This window comes from Schistocerca nitens, chromosome 4, assembly GCF_023898315.1.
Source record: "Schistocerca nitens isolate TAMUIC-IGC-003100 chromosome 4, iqSchNite1.1, whole genome shotgun sequence".
Taxonomy (NCBI): Eukaryota; Metazoa; Arthropoda; class Insecta; order Orthoptera; family Acrididae; genus Schistocerca; species Schistocerca nitens.
The window spans coordinates 277,410,105-277,426,855 of NC_064617.1; the positions used below are offsets into that span (position 1 = coordinate 277,410,105).

Genomic DNA, 16,751 nt, shown 5'->3' on the forward strand with positions numbered 1-16,751 from the left:
AGGAGGATGATTAAAAGTGAATGCAGACACAGCATAATTTTTTAAGCTTTTCTCGGTCTTAAGTATGCAGGTCCCCCAACCCACCTCAGTTTCCCGCATTTGACAGAACTTTTTTTCCAGTTTTATTTATTCTCGCTGAAAGGTGGCTACACTGAGCCACAGCGACAGAGATCGCTAGAGAGCATTGTTCCGCCGCCTCCACGGGAGTCATTATTGAGATGTGCTAGAAGGCAGTGCTTGTCCAGGACTCGTAGTAGTCAGTTGGTGTTCAGATGTGCTAGTAGGGAGTGCTTGCTGAGATGTGATACTGAAAGGTTCTTGTTCAGATGTGGTAATAGCGAGGCGGTGTGGAGATATATTGTAATTATGAGAGTGATTTTGGTCAATATATGAAGGTAACGAAACTTGATTTATTTTTCATTATTTCCATGTTTTAAATAATGTGTCATTACAGGTTCAGTCAACAAAGCATCTGGCTTGTGTTCTTGGATTAGAGTGTAATTGTGGTTCTCTTGAGTAATTATGGTATTTGTATTTTCTTTAATTAATTCAGTATAATGTTATTTAAAAATTGTTGTGTTGTTGAAGAAGAACCGTGCCAGATGCGTACGTTGAGTCACACTCCCACACACAGAACAGTTACTCTTGTGCTTGTTGTTGCGTTGGTTTTATAGTTGCTGGGGGCTTAATTAATTAACTGTGTTAATGAAAATTTCCATTTCATTCTTTGTTATTGTTCTAAGCAGTCATATTGCGTAATAATAATAGTCAGGGCCAACCGTTACGAAACTTCGTAATCGGACAGACAGCTACTAAAGCAAAAAAAAAAAAAAAAAAAAAAATTAAAATTATTTGCATTAATATTTTTATTAAGCCCCCATGCATCGCTCAATTTACATAATTTTTCTAGGTTTTCGCAATTTTACTCATTTCGTCGTATTTGCCTTCATTTTGCGTATTTTCCATCAATCTGTACCAATTATCCCAGTTTTTGCTAGATTTTATGCCACATTTCATATTTTTTGGATAATTTTCTTTATGTATATGGTCATATGTTGACATAACTATGCGTTCGGAGTGCTCTCGAATACAATAAATGACAGAAACTTTACACGCAGATCGGTGGAGGCGAGTTATGGAGCAAATATGTCAGATGTCAGCATGCAGGTGATATTTGTTTTCGATGATCCGTGGAATCTTAAATGGTGTCGACTAGGTGACATTAGGAGGTTCTATTACGAGGCATGCTCTCACGATTTGTTTTTTATGTTTCGTAAATATACCACTGCTATGGTGAAACGGGACCTGACACAGTATACAAAACACCATCCCCTTGAATCACAGCTTGTTGTTGCCAAACGTAAAATGACTTAGTTTTTTCTGATATGTGAACAGATAGCGTGAAAGACTGTATTCTGCAATGTTATTTCACGCGTCTAAAATGTTTGTAATACCCAAGTGCATAATAGTTTATTTACAGACACTGATTTGAACGTCAGGAATACTCTGAAACCATGTAATTTTGTCCAACAACTCGAAAAAAATCAGTTAACATAGATGTTTCGTTAGACTGTATACTTTTTTTTCTTCGGAGTTTAAATTCTCACTTTTTCTTTGCTCCAATGAAACTTTCGAAAAAACGAGAACACTATGATCGGTAGTTTTTGCAGCAAAATAGCGGAATTTTTTTCGATTTTACATACGGTTTATATATAGGAGAAGTAAGGTAAGTTAATTCATGTCAGATGCACTGCTACATAGCTCCGACCTCTGCGGTTTGGTCATCTGTAATCTGCGGTAGAGCTGCAGATTTTTTTTCACGCCTTTGATTGTCACTAAACAACAGGAGGCGGAAGAGAGACTGCAGATGAACATAAAAGAATGACTATATTGATGTCATTCTGTATTGATGATTCAATCGTGTGAAAAGAATGTAACACCCTTATGCTTGACAATATATAATTTGAATATGAGGAATGCTCTAAACTATACCGATTTTCATCATAAAACTAAAAGAAAATGGACTGCACTTATTTTCGTGGAATCGTCATCACGATTGTGTTTTTTTAATAGACGCTCCCTTATATGAGGTGCGTTGTGTCTAGGAATCCTACCTACTCGGTTCGCTAGACAAACAATCAAACAACTCGTATTAATGAGTTTTGTTACAATCAATCAAGTACAATACTTGTTGTTGTTGTGGTCTTCAGTCCTAAGACTGCTTTCATGCAGCTCTCCATGCTACTCTATCCTGTGCAAGCTTCTTCATCTCCCAGTACGTACTGCAGCCTACATCCTTTTGAATCTGCTTAGTGTGTTCATCTCTTGGTCTCCCTCTACGATTTTTACCCTCCACGCTGCCCTCCAATACTAAATTGGTGATCCCTTGATGCCTCAGAACATGTCCTACCAACCGATCCCTTCTTCTGGTCAAGTTGTGCCACAAACTCCTCTTCTCCCCAATCCTATTCAGTACTTCCTCATTAGTTATGTGATCTACCCATCTAATCTTCATCATTCTTCTGTAACACCACATTTCGAAAGCTTCTATTCTCTTCTTGTCCAAACTATTTATCGTCCATGTTTCACTTCCATACATGGCTACACTTCATAGAAATACTTTCAGAAACGACTTCCTAAAACTTAAATCTATACTCGATGTTAACAAATTTCTCTCCCTCAGAAACGCTTTCCTTGCCATTGCCAGTCTACATTTTATATCCTCTCTACTTCGACCATCATCAGTTATTTTGCTCCCCAAATAGCAAAACTCCTTTACTACTTTAAGTGTCTCGTTTCCTAATCTAATTCCCTCAGCATCACCCAACTTAATTCGACTACATTCCATTATCCTCGTTTTGCTTTTGTTGATGTTCATCTTATATCCTCCTTTCAAGACGCTGTCCATTCCGTTCAAAAATAGTTCAAATGGCTCTGAGCACTATGGGACTCAACTGCTGTGGTTATCAGTCCCCTAGAACTTAGAACTACTTAAACCTAACTAACCTAAGGACATCACACACATCCATGCCCGAGGCAGGATTCGAACCTGCGACCGTAGCAGTCGCACGGTTCCGGACTGCGCGCCTAGAACCGCGAGACCACCGCGGCCGGCCTCCATTCCGTTCAACTGCTCTTCCAAGTCCTTTGCTGTCTCTGACAGAATTACAATGTCATCGGCGAACCTCAAAGTTTTATTTCTTCTCCATGGATTTTAATACCTACTCCGAATTTTTCTTTTGTTTCCTTCACTACTTGTTCAATATACAGATTGAATAACATAGGGGAGAGGCTACAACCATGTCTCACTCCCTTTCCAACCACCGCTTCCCTTTCACGTCCCTCGACTCTTACAACTGCCATCTGGTTTCTGTATAAATTGTAAATAGCCTTTCGCTCCCTGTATTTTACCCCTGCCACCTTCAGAATTTGAAAGAGAGTATTCCAGTGAACACTGCCAAAAGCTTTCTCTAAGTCTACAAATGCTAGAAACGTAGGTTTGCCTTGTCTTAATCTAGCTTCTAAAACACGTCGTAGGGTCAGTATTGCCTCATGTGTTCCCATATTTCTACGGAATCCAAACCGATCTTCCCCGAGGACGGCTTCTACTAGTTTTTCCATTCGTCTGTAAAGAATTCGCGTTAGTATTTTGCAGCCTTGACTTATTAAATTGGTGGTTCGGTAATTTTCACATCTGTCAACGCCTGCTTTCTTTGGGATTGGAATTATTATATTCTTCTTAACTTTGGCAATTACACACATGTGTCGAAAGCACAGGGCGACATACGAAATAATCAGTCTTTGCAGTGACTGCTGATCTCTGACAAAAGTCTGTCCTGAACTGCTGTCAAAGTCGCTATCTTTGTTGCTGCTATCGAAGTGGACCACTACCAATCGGGCGCAGAGTTTATCTCCCATTCATATAGAGGCCGCAGCTGTCGTGCTGGTGTTGGAAAGGAGGTAAGTCAGCGTGCGATGGGCTGACCTCTTCCCACACCCTTCCCTTCTCTGCTGTTCCCGACTGGCGTGCCGGCGCTTGCCTCTACGCGGCAACAATAAATACAACTGAATGAGATTTTCACTCTGCAGCGGAATATGCACTGATATGAAACTTCCTGGCAGATTAAAACTGTGTGCCGGGCCGAGACTCGAACTCGGGACCTTTGCCTTTCGCGGGCAAGTGCTCTACCAACTGAGCTACCCAAGCACGACTCACGCCCCGTCCTCACAGCTTTACTTCTGCCAGTACCTCGTCTCCTACCTTCCAAACTTCACAGAAGCTCTCCTGCGAACCTGCAGAACTAGCACTCCTGAAAGAAAGGATATTGCGGAGACATGGCTTAGCCACAGCCTGGGGGATGTTTCCGGAATGAGATTTTCACTCTGTAGCGGAGCGTGCACTGATATGAAACTTCCTGGCAGGTTAATACTGTGTGCCGGGCCGAGAATCGAACTCGGGACCTTTGCCTTTCGCGGGCAAATGCTCTACCAACTGAGCTACCCAAGCACGACTCCCGCCCCGTCCTAACAGCTTTACTTCTGTCAGTACCTCGTCTCCTACCTTCCAAACTTTACAGAAGCTCTCCTGCGAACCTTGCAGAACTAGCACTCCTGAAAGAAAGGATATTGCAGAGACATGGCTTAGCCACAGCCTGGGGGATGTTTCCAGAATGAGTTTTTCACTCTGCAGCGGAGTGTGCGCTGATATGAAACTTCCTGGCATATTAAAACTGTGTGCCGGGCCGAGACTCGAACTCGGGACCTTTGCCTTTCGCGGGCAAGTGCTCTACCAACTTCCCCGCGAAAGGCAAAAGGTCCCGAGTTCGAGTCTCGGCCCGGCACACAGTTTTAATCTGCCAGGAAGTTTCATAAATACAACTGTTACACTGAAATGTTTCTCGCCTGCGGAAGCAAATAGTCGTGCAGGGAAAGTGCTGCTGCAGCTGCACTTTCAGACAACCAATAAACGATGTGGCCTGCTGACCGCCCTCAGCCATTGCTCCACCAGAGACGATCCCTCTGGTTACGGATGGCTGAAGACTGTGGTCTCAGCTATGGCAGTTGGCAGCAGGTGGTGGATGGTGGGGGTGTATGGCAGCGGACATTAGAAAAAGCGGTCTGTAGAGTTCTCCGGAACTTCGTTGTTGTTCCAGGAGGTTCAGTCTTTCCGAGAAATAAGTTCAACAGCTTGCAGGAAGCGCCCTGTTCTTTTGTCCATCTGTGACTGCTTTCCGCACATGGGAAACAGTATAGTCTGCCACCAGATGGATCTCTTTGTGGGCCATCAGCGACATGATAGAACAGGGCTGTGTCTCTACCTATGGTGAGGAGGTGGAGGGATGTGGGGTGGTAGGATGGGAAGTAAGACTGGCTGTAAGCTGGTTGGTTTGTGACCACACATCGAGGAGAACACGATTGCAGCTGCCAATCCTCTGTCCTGGAGTGATATTTTGGAGTCGAGTTTTGTGGAAGTTGTGTTATTGCAATGATTTTTCTCAATTCCCAGTACATGTGTTGCATTATGATCTGTTGTTTATGAGTGCTGGCTTTTACATGACAATTTCGATGTGTAGTTAGTTCACTGAAGTATTTTCCATCAGTTGTGGTAGCACATTGTTGTGTACATAGTTCCGCGTAGTCAGCATGTACACAACTTTCCCACTAGAGCGTGCCCCGCTAAGTACAACAGCGCAGGCACAGCGCTCGTCCGTCTCCGCACTACGAGATGGCGCTGCCATAGAGACGGACCAAATTCTGCTTCCGCCAATCCACGTATTAATATGTAACGCAGCCAATGAGATTGCTGCTAACGTAGAACCTTTTCTCATCGCGGATCACACTCGCACAGTGATACATGAACGCGCTAGGTATTATAACGAGTGTACGGACCTCCAATTAGTTAGTCTGCATCAGTCTGTACCAGTCTGCATTAGTCTGTACCAGTCTGTACGAGTTCTACATTTGTCTGTACCAGTGTATAGTCAAGTTTCAGTCTGCGCCTAATAAGATTACCATATTCCTGTACATAGCCATGAAGATAAATGTATAGACACTTTTGTCAAGTATCAGAGATATATGTGAGAATAAGATTAACGTACCAGTAGCACAGGAACTTCAGATTGTCAATTATAAATAGCATCCAGAACCAAGTTAAGTAACTTTTTTGCTTGTTATTATTTTAATAAATGTGTGTGAAAATTAATCAAGTTCTGTTTAAAGTTGGTCACCACCAATCTGCTACTCTAAGCGTGCAAATGGCATTTCTATCGTCTGACCTAACGGCAGAAGATAAACACGCCACGAGAAGACCATGAGACATATTGCTGACACTCGCCTACTTCGCTAGAGCGACAGGTCAAATAATCTGATGGTGTGTGTACTGAACGTCTTATAGTATGCACACCACACACATACTGGCCTTCCAAAAACTTCAGTGATGGTTTGCTGCCCTATCTGTTCTTTTATATATCAGTGTAAAAGTTACACAGCAGATATACCAAGGTGATCTCTCAGGGGCCGGCCGAAGTGGCCGTGCGGTTAAAGGCGCTGCAGTCTGGAACCGCAGGACCGCTACGGTCGCAGGTTCGAATCCTGCCTCGGGCATGGATGTTTGTGATGTCCTTAGGTTAGTTAGGTTTAACTAGTTCTAAGTTCTAGGGGACTAATGACCTCAGCAGTTGAGTCCCATAGTGCTCAGAGCCATCTCTCAGGGGCAGTGGAATAGGGTGAAGTTGCCGAGAAATAAAGAGGCACTGCAGCACTGGAAATAGACTCTATTAGTTGTGAAATTCATCATCACCTGCTGCATTACCATTATTTACTGAAAAGTATTCCCCTATGCTTGTACATTATCATATCCTTCCATTCCTCATATAGGAGGCTACAGATACAGTCCTCAGCTGTATGCTTCCAGCTAATACACTTATTAAACTCCTCTCTGTCCAACACCAACATCGTGTCAGTTGAGCACATTTCCTGCCAAAAATATAGATAGTACCTTCCACTTCAGCCTTTTTCCTGCCAGTCCACAAGTCGAGCAGAGAGATGTATTTCGACTTGTAAGTAAAGGGATCATCCTATGCATAGTTTATTTTGAGTATGCCTGTTGCTAATTTCGAGTGATATTGTTAATTGTAAGGCTTCGTCAATTTTTGAGCTGCATTGCGATTTTAGGAGTTCCACATGTAACACTATGCATATAGTTGTGTAATTAGGACCAATCTTTATGATGATGCAATTAGGACTGATCTTTACGTCTATTTTCCCACCCAAAACAAATAAAGTACACTAACTGAACTTTCCTCTCCTGCATCTGGATAGAGACTGACTATTTTCCTGTGTAGGGGGATGCACTTTGGCTTTCTGCCCAGAAGGACTGGTGTTCGAGTCCCGGAAAGGGCACTGCCATTTTGAATTTGCCGCATATTCTCAGGTGGGTGGGTGGGGTGGGACGTCAGCAATGCCTTGGGACAAAGAAATTCGTCTCATTTTGAAATTCCCACCGTTTGTTGAATTTCCTACCAAGTATTGAAATTCCCACCAATAGGACAGGACGGGGAGGGGTGGCTGCAGGGACCCATGTGCCAGCTGGGAAAATCTATGACGTCATCTGGGATGGGGGGAGGTGGGTAATTAATTGATCAATTAATTAATTTGATTTCATAACTAGGATGGTACTCCCTTTACACCATTACTCGCATCAGCCGATTATTTTAATATGTATTATACGAGATATTTCAAATTATTTGAAGTTTTGAGAAGGCTTATGAAGCTGCTTCAAAGGGGGCATTACCTATTTCATAAATATTCGCAATTGTGTATTTTCCATTTGAAGAACCATTCAGCAAGTGTGATATTTACTATAGAGACATTAGGTGAGGTGGTAGCACAGTGTGTTGCCAGCAGCGAACTATCAACTAATGAAGGTGAGTAACGGCACTTTATGCACACTAAGTCATTTTTACCATACTTACCTTACTGTACTTCCAGTTTCCACTAGCCAACTGTGTTTATCCTAGTTGTTTCTACTCTATTATATCCCTCCATTTCTTGATACTCTGCTATACCTTCAATTAGGCACCAATGGTAGTTATCGTTTGTTTCCCTTCTGTCCTCACTCTTCTACTGAGTTCCTACTTCTAGACAACTCCTCGGTTATCACTGATTTTTGTGTACTGAATATAATATTCTTGTTCATTCCAAAACTGTAGATCGTAGTTTCGTGAGGTTGTAACTAACGTATTCGTACCTTTGACGTCACGGTTTTTAAAGTTGGAGAGCTAGCTCTGATGCAGACAGAGGTAGAGGCAGAAGAGGGCTCTTGGTCATGGCCCCGTCAAACAATTATCCGTACACTCACCCAAGCAATTTAGGGAAACCGCAAGAAATCTAATTAGGCTGCTCGGGTGGAGATTTGAACTTAGCTTCTCCTACTGAATACCTCAGTTCGTAATTTGTGTTTTTGTGAATTTCAGAACATATTACGCTTTACTTTTATTCAAGAATAATGTTGACGTGTTTCGAAGTCACTGAAAGACGATCATGTGATACAGAAAAAATACAATCAATTCAGTTTATGAGGATCAGTGGACAAGGCTTACCCATGTTTCAGGAGTCCAAAGAGACCATCAACCGCTTGAGACATCGTGTTAAATCCCTGTAACCTAGCAAAATCTTTGCTTATGATTACAAGATCTCCAAGTGGAATTAACTCCAGTAAATTGTCTCGTTTCTTCTCCACTTCAATAGATATTGTTATTCCATAGCCTTCGGCATGTTCGTTGTTCCATTCAACAATTCTTTTTATCATTTTCTTTACTTCATCTATATTTCGCCCCTGAAAATAGACAGATTCAGATCAACAGCTGTTCCAGTTGGTAATGAAACCTGTCAAATAACGATCAAAGGGTTTTAAGTATGCATCAACATATGTACAAAGAAATTCGAGGTGTTCACATGAAGCCTCCCTTATTTCCACACACAATTAAAAAACAACTTTGAGGCATAGATACTTGAGGTGTACAGCATTTCCTCCTGTAGGATTATGTGAAAGTGACTGTGTATGCCTCGCCTGTATGTGACCTTGGCGATCTCCGCAGAAGAATTGTGGATGCAAAACCTCCATCACCCCAAACATACTTCTGCGCACACGTGTTCAAGACATTTCACCGGTTACGAGAGGAGCCTATGTAGAAGAGTATTAATGTTTTGTACAAAACCTTCTGTGTTAATTTACATGATGCTGCAAGTCGCAAGTATCTATATCTCGTAGTTTTTTTAATTGCACTTGGAAATCAGGAGGGTTTCATGAGGACACTTTGTATAAGGAATCGTACCTCGAAATGAATCCAAGAGTACTGTGAGAGGTCGATTTTCAGGAATGCTTCATAAGATGCCTCCGGCCAGTCCTTGCGGTAGTGCAGGATGGTTCGTGTACCATTTTCTGCATTGATGATACAAGTCGATATTGGTAACTCTTGGCCTTCAATTAATTCACACAGGTCGCAACTGAGGCCATAAGATCCAAGGTCCTCTTTAACAAAACTGCATAAAATTCAGTTAAAAAAAAAAGGAAAGCTTGTTCTTACTTAAAGTACAGAAATTTTTAACAAAGTGACATGAGAATGCTTAACAAAAATGCATAGTGTACTGATTCAATTAAAAGCAATTATATAACTAACAAACAAACAGAAATATTTTATCAGCACATTACGTTCCTTTCATAATTAGATGCGTTTTAGCAGTTTCGTCTTCAGCTGTTGCAACCACGATCATGATGTACAGACTCTAGCATGGATTCGACACTGTCTAATAGAAATGGAACGCAATTAGCGTGAGCGACATTGTTTTAAAGACAGCGTAAACAGATGATACAAAAATTTATTAGGAATTAAAATTAAGACACTTTAGTATCGTGTGGGACCATCTTCCACCTTGACAGCGACGCATTGTGGTATGAAAGCGGTGAAATGCCGCTACCGACAATGCATGGACATCTGTCGGAGATCGGTCTCACGCGACAACAGCTCGCTAGATTAAACTCTTTTACAAGAGCTACTTTCTTGTCTCGATCAGTTTCTCGTGGTAATGGATTCTGTTACAGAGCACACAGGGCATTATTCCTGTACTGAGACGCACTTGTCCCGCGTAATTGTCCCTGTTTACGCGTCAGTGAGAAAACTGCGCGTTCTGTGAATGCTGTCTGCTGTGTAGTTGGGCATTTGACACGAAATATACAGCAGTAAAAGAATTAAGGAACTGGCAACGATAATGAAGTTTCTTAATGACCGAAGCAACATTCACAGTGCATGTTCCTGATTACGTTGGGATAGCAAATTTTCTATACTGCTGATTACGTTGGGATAGCAAATTTTCTATACTGCTGAGAACTGAAAGAATAGGAACACAGCATCAGTTTACTCAAAAAAATATATACATACAAACTTATCGGACAATAGGCAGTATACAGCGCCTCTTTAGGGTTCCGCTTCTCGATCGGTAAAAACGGAATCACCATAGGATCACTCTGATTTCCGTCTGTCTGTCTGTCTGTCCGACTGTTAAGAACCGTTTTTCTCAGGAACAGATGGAAGTATCAAGTTGAAATTTATGTCACGTGCTAAGGTCCACGGTCCATTGGCGATATATAAAATTGAAGCGTCTAATTCAATGCAATCAAAAAAGTATATATTGTGATACTCGCAAACTCTATCATTAAACAAACTGCTAGTTGGCTTCTGTCTCGGGTTCTTCGGCCGACGTATGTCTGGTGGTTTTTCTGACGTTTCGCCTGCACGACTGGCCGGCATTGTCAAAGTTTCACCCTCCATTGCTAATGGTGGACTGGAGCCGAGTTCGGTGGGAATGTATGGCATAAAGCCCGTACCTCACATTTCCTTTTCTGGTTTGTCACTTCGCCAAGTGTTTGGCTCTGCTATATGTCTAATATCACTTGTGGTGTACCCATTGCTCCTCAGAAGACTTTCCTAGTGTTGTATTTCGTGTCTGAGGAGCTGTGGCTCACATATTCGTCTTGTCCGCGTAACGGGAGTATTAATCATGCCACTTTTCTGGCTCGGGTGGTAATTTGATATTTTGTGCAGGTATCGACCATGTGTGTTCGTTTCCGATACACGCTGTGTGCCAGGTTTTCACGATCCCTTGTGACCAGCATACCCGAGCAAATCGACAAAGAAGATCAAAGACTGTCTCAGATCGCCAAAGGAGAAAAGGGACCGACTTGCAATGTCAGGAATATACCGCATACCATGCACATACGGGAAAAGTTTATGTTGGAATGAGTGGACGATCGATCAACACCAGGATCACAGAACACAAACGAAATTGCAGATTGGAGCAGGTGGAGAAATCGGCTGTGGCAGAGCTGTGTGAGACCGACCACGTAGTGAAATTCGACGATACGGAAGTTCTGGCTGTAGAGAAAAAGTATCACACCCACTTGTTCAGAGAAGCTGAATGGAGGGGTGAAACTTTGACAATGCCAGCCACTCGTGCTGGTGAAACGTCAGAACAATCATCAGACGAACGTCGGCCGAAGAACCCGAGACAGAAGCCAACAGGCAGTTTGTCAACAAGTGGCCACAGAAGTCTTAACAATTAAAACATATAGGGTACTTCCCCTTGAGCTATGACCATGAAATTTGGAAGAAGCAAGGTTTCACAGTAGAAGTGAAGGGAAAAAAATCGTAAAATGATAATTTGTAATTATATCACACGAAAAAAAAATATTTCTTTTGCCATTTGTTATCCGATTTCAAACATAAAACTGGAACATTCTCAGAAGTCTTGCAATTCCTGGGACCAGTATCTTGCCAGCATCAATATTGGTGAAAGGCAAAAATCGCCGAGATTCCCGTTTTTGGGGATAGGTGACTGCCAATATACCTAATTAAGTTTGTAGGGAGCCCTATACATAACGCCCATTACAAGCACCGATACAGGTCCACTTGAAACACAATTCACAATTCTCATAGTTTGCAAAGAAAAAGTCTCTAAGTCAGTTACGTCATACAACTCCACTCTAATGATAACTTCGTCTAAACATGCAGTTTTCTTACTGCTCTTTCTGCAGAACATTGTGCCAGCTGGGGTGACAAGCATAGTGTCACTATGTTCTGATACTGTGCAAGTGCATTCACTGTAGCCTGCAGTTTCAACCATCAGAGCGCAGGTATGCATCAGCTGAACAGTCCCCGAGAAGGGGACTGTTCAGCTGAAGAGCTACTGTGTAATACATTAAAGTATGTATACTTGTGTACAGAAGTAAATGTGATCCATAATTTACTTTCCTATTATTTTACTGACTCCTTTTTATTTATGTTTTAAACAGCTAATTTGATGATGACTTGGTAACAAATGGAAACGAATAATAATAATACAATTTGCTTGACCTGAAAGTGTAATATATTATTCAAACTTTTCTCGCATTTATCGCTTTCACAGTTCAAATTATCCCTAACTGTTGACATGCATTCACATTGTTTAAGATTTAACACACTTCTCCTTACATTCTGGGAGAAGTCACATTACTATTTTCTAGTTTACTAACTCATTATTTAGTTTTTAGTCCCGCTCTCGTGACATTAATGGTCTTTAACATTTTACAGTCTGTGCTTAGCAGATACACTTCTTCGACTCACACACGTGTCGTTAGAAATGCATTACATTCTTTAAACTGCAGTTTCTATACTCACATCTCTGGATCCTTAGGCATTATTCTTCATATTAATTCATCACTTTATTCAATAATTCACAAAACTGGCGCCTATCTGCTTGATACATGACCGTTCATGAGAGCCGACCACCCTTTTACTGCCCAAGGACTTTTGCACTGTTTAAAAACAATGCGCCGTGCATGTAAGAAATTTGCAGCAAACTGTGTTCTCTACTGAGTGAGCATTCAGATGCACAGTACAGAATTTTTGTTTCCAACGTACACTGTCTCCAAGGTCACATAACTTTGGTATAGCAAAATGTTTCTCCCTCTGTGCTCTGCAGGGTCTGAATGTCATAACAATGCTAGTACAGATATATCCCGTTTAAAAGTGCTGTGGATGTCATACACGTGTGTCATAGGCATTTTAACAATTAGTATTTTAAATTATGCTGTGGCGGTATTGCCAAATATCTTCCTAATATGCCAAGTTGAAAGTGTTCCAAGAAACACTGATACGGAGCTACGATATACAGGAAATTAGCAGTTTATCATGGACTGAAATATTTTAAAGATGAAATTCTTCAGTTTTTCCTTTCTGCTGCCATTAAACATTATTCAACCTCAGGGGAAGTAATATATTAATCACATATATTCACTTTCAACATCATAAGTACAAGCACTACAGCATCCTGTTGTAACTACTTTAAATAACAACAATGTATGGGAATCTGTATAAGCCAGAGGTAATGACTTCATAAATGTTTGCTCCAGGTATGAATCTTTCGAAATGTGTAGGCCTACACATTGAACAGATTGACTCGTAGTACACTCCTACTCTACCGAATTTATCTAGCACTCATAAATATATTGCCAAAAGTCACGTAAATTAACTCTAAACGCTAACTGTTTATTACGCTGTGTCTCAGTCTTTTTCAAAGTGTCTTTTAGTAGCATTCAAATTATAATTACACCCTGTGGTACTTAGCTACGGGAAGATTTTTTTTCTTCTTTCATATATTTCGATTAGCATCCGTATCAACAAAAATTATTCACCATTGCTGTTAGTAGTAAATAAATACGTAGTAATAGGCCAGATAAGTGAATATTAAATTTCTGGTGTTAGTGCAAAATGTAAACAAGCAGCATGATACTTCATTCACGTCACAGTTCAGATTTTGCGTTGGCAGTATGCTATTTCCACTCCACACATATCCTGTTCATGCAGTAAGCAGTAGACCTAGGCAGTGATAACTGACTAACGATCATGATGTCATAAGAAAGGTAGCTCACTCAGCACCGGCCCACTCCATTGTTTCAGTAACTCCCATAAATTCCGGGGAGGTGGTGGTGATGGTGGTGGGGGGGGGGGGGGGGTGATGAGCTCTGATGCCATGTTCAAACATATCTCAAATGTGTTCATGCGGTTTCACACCTGGATAACTGGCGGGTCATCACATCAATTGGAACTCCCCACTGTGTTCCTCGAACTGCTCCTTGTGACATAGCGCAATATCTCGTTGAAAAATGCCACTGCCATCGGGAAACATGATCGTCATGAAGGGTTTTATCTGGTCTGCAACCAGTGTACGATACTCCTTGGGCGCCATGGTGCCTTGCACGGGTTCCACTGGTCCCATGGGTGCCCATGTGAATGTTCCACAGAGCATAATCGAGCCGCTGCCAGCTTGTCTCCATTCTGCAGTACAGGTGTCAAGCAGCTATTCCTCTGGAAGACTACGGATTCGCGCCCTCCCATCAGCACGATGAAGAAGGTATTGGGATTCATCAGAGCATGAAATGCTCTGCCACTGCGCTAACGTCCAGTGCCGATGGTCACGTGTCCATTTCAGTCGTAGTTGCCGATGTCGCTGTATTAACATTGACACATGCATCGATCGATTATCATTGACACATGCATCGGTCGTCAGCTGCGGAGGCCCATCGCTAGGAATGTTCAATGCACTGTGTGCTCAGACACACTTGTACTCTGCCCAGCATTAAAGTCTGATGTTAGTTCCGCCACAGTTTGCCGCCTATCCTGTTTAACTATTATGCCCAGCCTACGACGTCCGAAATCTGTAAAAAGGGGTGGTTTTGCCACGTATGGAAGACACTCACACAGCACTCCTCTAACACCTGACAAGTTGTGCAGTTTCCAAAGTGCTCGTGCCGAGTCTCCGGACCATCACAATCTGCCCTCTATCAAACACAGAGAGACTCTACTCCTTCGCCATTCTAAAAACGGACAACATGGTTACTGATACCACATGCACAGGGAGTGTGTCTGACTAGCAGTCATTCCTCGCCAGGTGATGCTGCTATCGCCTGGACGTGTTTATATCGATAGTAGGTCGGTGGTCATAATTTCTGGCTGATCAGTGTATGCGTCGGTGCCTTCCGAAGTCAAGGATCTCAGCTTGTCTCTGGGAAAGAGTTATTAATGAAGACACACCAAACAAACCAATCATCGATCTGAACCCAGGAAATCAACAACGTGCCTGATAGCGCCAGATATTGCGCTTTTAAAATGTACAACGTGTATTCTCAAAACACTGAATTAGATTCAGTCTTCTTTAGCCAATGCAGTGATTAAAGTGTGTATCTGTGCCATGTGGAATTTGTAAGGAATGCTTGGACTGTGCAGTGCTGTGTTCGTTTTGTTATGAGTGAGTATAACAATGAACGAAATGTGCCAGAATATTCGCTACTCCTTTCAAATAACTACAAGTTAGCTTTATTACGTATTGCCATTATCTAACAGATGCAATGGCCTTGCCGCAGTAGCTACACCAGTTCCCATAAGATCACCGAAGTTAAGCGCTGTCGGGCGTGGTCGGCACTTGGATGGGTGACCATCCAGGTTGCCATGCGCTGTTGCCATTTCTCGGGGTACACTCAGCCTCGTGATGCCAATTGAGGAGCTACTCGAACGAATAGTAGCGGCTTCGGTCAAGAATACAATCATAACGACCGGGAGAGTGGTGTGCTGAACACACGCCCCTCCTATCCGCATCCTCCACTGAGGATGACACGGCGGTCGGATGGTCCCGGTAGGTCACTCGTTCCCTGAAGACGGAGTGCATTATCTAACAGAGGGGTAGTCAGCAACAATGCCAAATGCCTTCATTCCATGACACACTGCATAGACACTTGCGAATTATGGAGGACATTAGCGCAAAGTCCATTAAATAGTAACTTTGTATCATCACTTGTCTTTCCCTTGCTTAGAAAATAACGACAACGAACAACTCTGCAATTCATTAGGATTAGAACTAGCTACAGCATGTCGACAGCCAAAGTACTAACATCCACCAACGAAACCGGCTGCACGCAGGTTTGGTCACAGTTAAATGCTTATAATAAATTTACAAAAGCGTGTAAAATATGAGTAAGATATCATGTTTGTCATTACCAGCCTACCAATATACTATAAAAAACTAAAGTGAACTGACCTGGTGTATCTCGAATTGCTGCTGAGTGTTCCGAGCAAGTCACATTTCACCTTCAGCTCAGCCAGGACTGCACAGCTATTTGCAGCATTTCCACCAGTCCTCTGTTGTCGATCCAGAATCCTGTTGGGCAAATAACATCAATACGTTTCAGTGAAGAGTGATAATGTATACATTGCTTCCCATGCAACTGCAAGTTTCTTAGTGCTGCGGCGCAGCTTTACACAGACACTGCACTGACAATTCTGTATACGTGCGATGCTGTCTAGTACCCACAAACTTAGAGCCATATTGCAAGAAAATAGCGGTCCCGAAAGGCTGCATTGCAAAATACAGTGTGTTTCTACACTCCCCTTATAAACTCTTAGCAGAAAGAGGGAATGGACGGATAGATGACGATGTGAAAAGAAGCTCATACATGGCGATGACCGGTTTCTCTGTTGAAGGAATAAAAGTGTAAAAGGCTACGTTCTAAGCTCCTACGCCTATCATATGAAGAAACTACAAATAATTTCCTGAGCTTAATAACCACTAAACTTTTGTCAACGTCTTATTAACGTCGAATCGCTGTTCAGTCCTAATGTTTAATTGCTATTTTAATGAGGCATTTTGAACATGTAGAGGAG

At 42.2% G+C, this 16,751-nt stretch overlaps 1 protein-coding gene and 2 non-coding genes across 4 annotated transcripts in view; all 3 read right to left on the reverse strand.

Annotated features, from left to right (window-relative positions):
• The window catches only part of LOC126252310 (ketohexokinase-like), a 91,784-nt gene that overhangs the window by 22,706 nt on the left and 52,327 nt on the right, over positions 1-16,751 (reverse strand). The window contains exons 2-4 of one of the 2 annotated variants that reach the window (XM_049953194.1): positions 16,129-16,248; positions 9,336-9,507; positions 8,601-8,836 (exon numbers count right to left, since the gene is read on the reverse strand). In XM_049953194.1, the coding sequence (XP_049809151.1) occupies positions 8,601-8,836; positions 9,336-9,507; positions 16,129-16,248 (528 nt within the window). Of the gene's footprint in view, positions 1-8,600; positions 8,837-9,335; positions 9,544-16,128; positions 16,249-16,751 lie in introns of both variants that reach the window. The other variant, XM_049953193.1, reaches the window with a different exon arrangement.
• Positions 4,134-4,208, reverse strand: Trnas-cga (transfer RNA serine (anticodon CGA)). Its single transcript has one exon. It is a non-coding gene; the product is annotated as a tRNA-Ser (tRNA).
• Trnas-cga (transfer RNA serine (anticodon CGA)) lies at positions 4,434-4,508 on the reverse strand. Its single transcript has one exon. It is a non-coding gene; the product is annotated as a tRNA-Ser (tRNA).